We start from the raw sequence: 8344 nt of genomic DNA on the forward strand, positions 1-8344 counted from the left end.
ATGATACTAACACTATTACTATTAATATTTTATTACTAATAATAAAACTGATATTAGTAATAATTATCTAAACATACACTTAAATGAGAGTATAATTCAAAAAAAAAAATTATACAAAAATATAAATTCTTTACCTCAATGGTTTAATAAGAATATAGTAATACTATTTTGTAAATTAGGTAATCACTTATGTAAGTTTCCATATATAATTAATTTTATATAATGTTTTTTCGATTGAAGATGTTAAAGCAATAATTATCTAAAAAGGCTAGATTGATGTTGTAAGAATCATTAAGAGATACACTGAAATATGACAAAAATTTGGGTGTCATTATCTTAGCACACGATTTGTGTTAAGATGACTTATATAAATAATTAAATCCATATATGATATATATAAACGAGATTAGTGCAAGTTTTTAAATTTTTGTGAAAACGTCAGTACAAGGTGATCGTGATCAAAGAAATGATTTAATGAAGTCGAAGACTAAACAAGCCTATTATGGTTCAAAACAAATGAAATGTTTGTTGGGACTATTTTGAATATGATAGCTTTCATCCATCATATGGAATCTTGAAATGAATATGTAATGTGAGCAAGTCAAATAATTTGAACTTGATTTAAACAAAACAAGTTTTAATAAGAAAGTTCAGACATGGTCACAATAGAAACTATGTATGTCAAAGAAAATTAAATTTTTCAAGAAATTCATTGACTCGATATCAAGGAGTTATTGTTTTGCAATAATGCGGTTCACAGTACAAAAAGCGGAATGATATTTGAGTTTGGATAAAATAACAAATCGGAATGAAGTCCTCCAGTGGTCTTCATAAATCAAATGAACCACATGTGTAACAAACAGTGCATGTGTAACATGTAGATTTACCAAGAAATGAAATAAATCAATATTCGCTACTATGAAAGAAATCCTCATGGTATGATGACTATTAGGGGAAGTAGAAATACGAAAGTTAATTTATTATATGCAAAAGTCAGAATTTCAACGAAAGAAATATAAGAACTTTTATCTGGAATTTCGTGTGATAACCGTTGTTAAGTGAAATTACCAGGGAATGTTAAATAAAATAAAATATGGAATTTGCAAAGGTATACGATTCCTTTTTCAGTGATAATAATTATGACTCTGATTAGACTGTGCACTGATAATTGTGAAATCTTATTACAACATACCTTATCGAGATTCATGTCGTTTATAGAATTTACGTGGCAAAGTGCTTCTTTTTAATTAGTAATTCTTCTACTGACGGAATTAACATTGGTGTTATCGTGCCCAATTTATATTTTCCAAAGGTCTTGCTTCAAAAGTTGTGTGTGATATACTTCAACTTCTGTGGACTTATAATTTAAGTTTCATGTGTTTTCTTGTATATTATCATAACTTTACATGCTTCTTACTTGCGTTAATAGTTCATGATAACGCGTTAGAAATTCTTTTGATGGCGTTTTAAAGGTTTTCCATTGTTTATTTTATCATACGAGCTATGAGACAGATGATCAAATGAAATAATGTTTAATATCGGAAAAGAGATTCCTAATAAGGAAATCTAGATACTTATGCTTATGCTTTATTCCATATTGACTTGTGGAATTTCTTATACATACATACATATATATATATATATATATATATATATATATATATATATAATCACATAATTCACATGCTGAAATAAACATACCATAATGTATTTAACAGATTCATATTTCCAAAAACAAGTCAGATATCAGGTCATGATATTATTTAGGGGAAATCTTGTCACTGATTTGACATATTATTTACCCCGTCTTATCCGGTTCGCGTCGGAGGGGTAACCTCAGTATATCCGGACAAGCTGGAGAGTCTGCTACATCATACCCAGTCTTACTGGAGAAAATTTTCTATTTCCCATAAATAGTATCTTTTCAAGATTTTAAAAGTGCCTCTTTTATTAGGACTTTTATCCAGAATCAAGGAAATTTGTATTTCCATAACATATTTTATTCTAGACCAGGTAATATCAATAAGCAATAATTACTATTAATTCTTGCTTATTTATCATATCTTGCAATATTCTAATTACCATTCTTATGGCATACAAAAATCCATCATAATTTATTCACATAAGTACTTAGCTTATTTTGAAGTTTATACTAAGGCATCTTTTCTTAAGTTCAAGTCTAAATGCTATAATGTGTGCTACTAGTTAATAGCAATCTCCTAACTCTTTTATATGAACTTAAGTATTATTATCACAACACCTAAAGACTTAAAGCAGTGGCTTTGATACCACCTTCTGTCACGACCCCCGACCCACCCTGGACGGAATCGGGAGTCGTGAACAGCCCAGTTGTACCGGTGATTATTTTGAAAAATATTGCAGCGGAAATTAATTAGGACCATGAGTTAGGAAAAATATCAGAGTTTAGAAACACCGGATTTTTATTTATTAAATAGATGGAATAAATCCATGTTTTACAAAGGTAGTTTTAATAAAGATAAATTTTATTACATAAAACAATATTTCTTAATTTGATTTTAATTAATAAAATAAGCCACTTCTTGATGCCTTTCAGTGCCGTATCCATCTTTTACTCCAATCTACTGTAATTACCTAAAACGCGTTTTTAAAAAGGTTTTGTCAGCGGAAATACTGAGTGAATCATTCAGTTTACTGAAAACGACACATTTGTTATAATTTACAGTATTAAGAGCGATTACAATGTTTCTGATATCAAACCAACTACCCACGGTACTTTGTCACTCGACCCATTGGCCCTCTCAATGTCCAATGGTGTCTGTGATTATGGTCATATCACCCATTGGCTGCCCCAATGGTGAAGATTATCAAGTAATGTATACAAAATCCCACATACCGGCTGTAACTTGGTGATTACAAAGACTTAATCCCTGTAATTATAACTTTGAAAATAACTTGGAGTTTTGTAAAACAGTTGATAAAAAGAGAATGACTCACCTTATAAGCATGCAGATTCATATGGCCAAAGTTTAGTCTACAGATAATCCTTGATATATTGCAGATTTATACAGGCAGAGCTTAGCCTATTGATTTAACCTTGTAACCTAGTGCATACGAACTAGGTAGGTAACTTAATACAGCAATTACGATAACTCACGAGATTAAAACCCTCACAACGAATGACAAAGTGCAATCACTTAAACATCCATCGGATTCACAACGAATGACAAAGTATTCCCCGAATTCGGGTGGTACTCAAACATCCTGTCGGAATCACAACAAATGACAAAGGATAGTACTAAAACATCCATTGGATAGTTTCAATCGATCGGACATTGAATCGTAGCAGCGATTGAGTTAATACCCGGTATCGCAGCAGCACCCCGCTATACTAATTAGTGATTCGTGTGTGTTTTTTAGAGTATTTGGACGATATCTCTGCGTACGAATTGAATTTTATCGTCGTTCAATCGCCAGAATTCAAGTCCCAATGTCTGCTATTTATACACGAAAATTGACATGCTTACGGACCGTAAGCATTTTTTTCCTTACGGTCCGTAAGGGACACGAAATCACTATAGTCTTGTCGCGCGTGTGTGTAGGCTAGCTGAGTTGATGAAATGATTAAATTCGATTTTTATAGTAACTTATAAGGATAATCGTTGAGTAGGGAATACCCCCCCCCCCCCCCAAGTTTTAGGGGCCCTGATTCTGATTCTGATTATTCTGAAATTTGTAGGGTTTGTGCAGAATCACTTGGGTGTCTCAATTAGGGTTTCCTATTGGATGAAATAATACAATAAATAATAGTTTTGATGAGGGTTGTTACATCTGGTCCTTCGTCTCTTATATTGATTTGGTGTGTCTCTTTCCTGACATTTTTGATCAAATGCGTCAGTCTACCACTTTTTAGGCTCTATTTCTTGCCTCAAGCTTATGCCATCATTCGTCAAGTGACCTGAATCTTTGTGGTAGTCGCAAAAAAGATACGAGTCTTTCCCCTTTTTGTTGCGCATCTGCTGTGTGGCTTTGAACTGGTGGTTTTTAGTGGTTAACACTTCGGAAGGAGTTTTGGTGAGAGGTGTCCAGTGCCTCTCTCTGTTCTTTTGTTTGATCTCTTTTTGGTACCCAATCCAATTGATGGTTGCTCTCGCGTCTTCTGAAGATTGAAGCTTCTCATTATAACCAGACGCCTTCCATGCAGGGATTCGCCTTTTTTTGTTACGTCTTTCACTAGTGTGCTGGTTATAATTGTACCGATGGCTTTCGTCATCGGTCAATTGTTTCTCTGTTTGCACAATGATTTTAGCTGCCTCAATGAATGTCTCCTAATCCTTTGGGGCCCCGTCTCTTCGCTTCACTCTTCGTATTAAATCATCACTTTTGACAGCTCGCATGAAATGCGCGCGCATGATTTCATTGCCAACATTTCCGATTTCTAGACATTCCTTGTTATACCTTGTAATAAAGTCTCAGTTCCTTCATTGTCTTTGCGCCAGATATTCAAAACACCTGTTGGGTCTCTGGTATACCTGTGCTGTTGGCTAAAATGTGATAGGAACTTTTCTTGGAAATCCATCCATGACTTAATCTTTCCGGATGGTAAGTTGTCAAACCATGCACGTGCTGTGCCCACAAAGGTTTGGACAAACAAATGACACCAAGCTGGAAGTAACCATCCTCCAACAACTCCTGCACTTGTGAACACTTGGATATGATCGCCCGGGTCTGTGAGCCCGTTGCACTTTCCGACATTGTGCGGCGGTTTTGTTTTTTCAAGTGGAGCCATGGCTATTTCCCTGATAAACTTAGACTTCTCGGCGACACCTTGTGGTCTGTAACTCAAGGTGAAGTCGTAGTCTGCTGCTGGATTATACCGTGCGGGTGCGCGAGGTTTATATGCTTCATGGTTTGGTGGGAGTCTACTGAACACACTCGTATTGTCTCCCTCTTGGTAAGACGGATCATACTCATTCGACATACCTTCAAATTCCTTATCCATCTTGCGCGGACCCAGTCATTCGCGTACTTGCATACGCGCCCTAGGTCGGGTGAGATGAGAGTCATTAGGATTTCCGGTGTTGCAGTACGTGTTGCGCATACTGTTGGTATGCTGATAATTGTCCGTTGGATGTTGTTGCTGGTGCGCTTCAGTGTCGTAAGTAGATTCTCGGTGAAGTGACGAAACCCTTTGTGACGGGTGCTACGATTGGTGACGTGGTGTACGGCTATTCGCTCCAGCTGGGCACTCGCTTGTACTGGATATCGTCTTGTCCTCCCAGGATCTTGCAACCGTTGCTGGCGTCTAGCTATTGGTGCCACCTGTAGTCCTTCTTGTCTGCAGGAGCATCTTCTTGTCACTAGGCATCCTCTTCCAGAAGCTTCTAGAACCTTCTCGATACCTGTGTGTGACGGGGACGCTAGCTTGGGGTGGTGTGGTCCCTTTGACATGTGTTCACATGTGATTTGGGATCATATCTCTTCACTCTCTAAAAAACCCTACCATCACACCTCTACTACCCAACCACTACAACACCACCCCAACCACCACAACACCACCGCGATAACTAAGTAATCATCAATATAAATATCACTAACCACCATCTCCCCAAACCACCATCAACAAACAACCCCTGCTATCCTCTCTTTCACAGTTTCTCTCTCTAACTCTCTCTCCTTCTCTCTCTCATTGTAGTTTCTGAAATCTGATTCTTGAATTTGATTCCTTATTGGGTTTGAATAATGATATGATCGAATCAGGCTGCAAATACAGTGATTAATTTATCAATTTGTGAATTAATAAAAAAGTTAAAAAATGACGAAATAGAAGGTGGTGGTTGGCGATGCGAAGTCCGACATGGATATGGCGGTGGTGGTCTCACCAGCGTTATTCACGGCAGAGGTGAAAAAGTCGTCGTCGATGCCAGGTGGGTTAATTATTATAAATAAAAAGAAGCTTCTTCAGAACCTTGAAATCAACGGTGGAACGAGGGTTAACGGATGGGTGGAATCGATGAGAGCTTCTTCTCCGATGTCGAATCGGAAACACACTCAAGATCAGTGACATGGATGGTTAGTTATTCTATTGTGATTCAGTTGGGATGTATAATGTATGTGTGGTTGAAACAGGACCGACATCCCTCTGCCTTGAACATGTTTGATGAGATTACGAATGCGCCGAAAGGGAAACAGATCATGATGTTTCTCGACTAAGATGTAACCTTGTCACCCATTGTTGAGATGGTGGTTTGGAGAGACAGTGGTCGGTGATGGTGTTGCACGAAGGTTGTGTTGGTTTATGGGAGATTGTGGTGGTGGGTGGCTTTTAATAAAAAAAGGGTGGAGTGAGGAAAAAGGGTGGGATGGGGTGGGACCACTTTTGTTCTTTTAACCGCAGGGGTGAAATAGACATTTAACACATACTTAACTGAGATATTTAACAGAGGTTAGTGATGAGGACCACCCGAGTTTAAAAATTACAATCATTGGGACCTACTCTGTAATTATTGAATTTTCGATACCAACTCTGCAATATCTGCAAAACACAAATACCAACCAGGCATTTAACTCATGAAATCAACTACAAATGTTTAAAAATCTATGTTATCAAAAATGACAAATGAGAAAAACAGAAATCCAAGATCTCTTTTGACTTGGCCATATTCATTTGATTAAGTTTAGTTATCTTCAAGGTTTATTTGGATTTTGAAATCTCACAAAAGTCAAGATCGTCCAAAAAGCTAAAAGTTTAATGTGTTGACTCTGACGAGAGAAAATGTGCAAGTCAATGCTTATAATTTCAAAGAAACGACTTCGTTTTCCTCTTAATTAATAGAACGTAGAATTCTCTTTTGGACACTTATGAGGTTTCACCCATTTTCTACGCCATTTTTTGGTATTTATTCAACCATATTTTCATAACTTCCTTATAAACACCTCTTATTTCTCTCTTCAAATAGTATATAGTAACAACATAGTTACAAGTTGTTGAAGATGGCCGAAAGACTAACAGAGGATCAGATTAGCGAGTTTCGTCAAGCATTTTCAATGATCGATAAGGATTCTGATGGTATGTTTGATTGAAACCCGCTCATTTAAATACTACACCATGTTAGATATCTAGTGACATTTTCATGGAAACATTTACTTTTGTAGACTTATGGTTTTTCAATGATATGTGTATATTTGTTTGATTATCGATTTGTTAATGTTAACAGGGTTAATTAGCACGGATGATCTCATAGGCGTGATTCAAACATTGAACGAACATGCTACTAATGAAGAGGTCCAAGAAATGATGCATGAAGTTGATGCAAATGAAGAAGGCACTATTGATTTCCATGAGTTTCTTAGTATCATGTCTAAAAGAATGAAAGTAAGTACTCAAAAAATCATATGTTTTTACATATAAATGATATTAGATTGGTTATGACTTATGATGCACATTGTTTGTTGTTCATGTCCAAAAATAATATACAAGTGAAACTCTAGTGATCACCATATTGTAACGTTCAGTAGTCAAGACTCAAGAGTCATGTTTTTGTGTCGTTGTTGCTAAGATTTAGTGATTTACAGGATGACGTGAGCGATGAGTTAAAGGAAGCTTTCAAAGTATTCGATAGAGATCAAGATGGTTACATTTCACCGGAAGAGGTAATTTCATCATCCGACTAATTAGATTTATGTATGAAACGAATATTCATTGTTCATATTTCTTATAAAATATAGTTGAGGAATGTGATGATTAACTTGGGTGAGAGATTAAAAGACGAAGAGTTGGAACAGATGATACGCGAAGCTGATCTTGATGGAGACGGGGTTATTAGCTACGAGGAGTTCGTTAGGGTCATGGTTAATGCTTCATGAAGAAGTAAACATCACCATTACGTTTTTATCAATGGCGTTTTGGTATACCGGTAAAAATAAAATAAAATAAAATCTAACTTAATATTTACAAAACATTCCTTTTGTGTATCTTTTTTTTTTTTTTAATTTTTTTATCATCAATCTCCGATGGTGTGTTGTATTCTTCTATTATGGTAAACGAGAAGGGGTTTTTTTTTGTGGGATCATGTCTATCCCGATCATAAGTTTCAAAAGATATGATGTAGGAAATCAAAGTTAAACATGAATAAACATCTATGAATATATTTTTACTTTATTTTACTATGTTTTGTTATTGGTGTGTAGTATGAAATCTATGGGTTCAATCTTGTTGTAAACATGGTTTATACTTTATAGGTTTTATTAGTTTAAAACAATGTTGTAAGTAATTACAATATCAATGCTATTATATAGCTAAACTAATAATCCGATTAAACGAATTAGTGGATAGTAAATATTTATATACACTTTGAGCAACTTT

General features: G+C 35.6%; 1 protein-coding gene across 1 annotated transcript; it reads left to right on the forward strand.

Annotated features, from left to right (window-relative positions):
- Positions 1-6896: 6896 nt before the first annotated feature.
- On the forward strand, positions 6897-8140 carry LOC110884076 (calmodulin). The gene is made up of 4 exons (XM_022131739.2): positions 6897-7048; positions 7197-7354; positions 7555-7632; positions 7708-8140. Exons 1-4 carry the CDS (start codon positions 6973-6975, stop codon positions 7843-7845), a joined length of 450 nt encoding a protein of 149 aa, XP_021987431.1. The 5' UTR covers positions 6897-6972; the 3' UTR covers positions 7846-8140.
- The last annotated feature ends 204 nt before the right edge of the window (positions 8141-8344 follow it).

The sequence above is a fragment of the Helianthus annuus genome, chromosome 10 (genome assembly GCF_002127325.2).
Source record: "Helianthus annuus cultivar XRQ/B chromosome 10, HanXRQr2.0-SUNRISE, whole genome shotgun sequence".
Taxonomy (NCBI): Eukaryota; Viridiplantae; Streptophyta; class Magnoliopsida; order Asterales; family Asteraceae; genus Helianthus; species Helianthus annuus.

What these genes read in the sequence shown, in the direction of transcription:
- LOC110884076 (XM_022131739.2), top strand. Translation starts at nt 6,973, where the DNA reads ATGGCCGAAAGACTAACAGAGGATCAGATTAGCGAGTTTCGTCAAGCA. An exon ending in GATCGATAAGGATTCTGATG is followed by an intron (nt 7,049 to 7,196) that starts GTATGTTTGATT and finishes TAATGTTAACAG; the next exon opens with GGTTAATTAGCACGGATGAT. An exon ending in TCATGTCTAAAAGAATGAAA is followed by an intron (nt 7,355 to 7,554) that starts GTAAGTACTCAA and finishes AGTGATTTACAG; the next exon opens with GATGACGTGAGCGATGAGTT.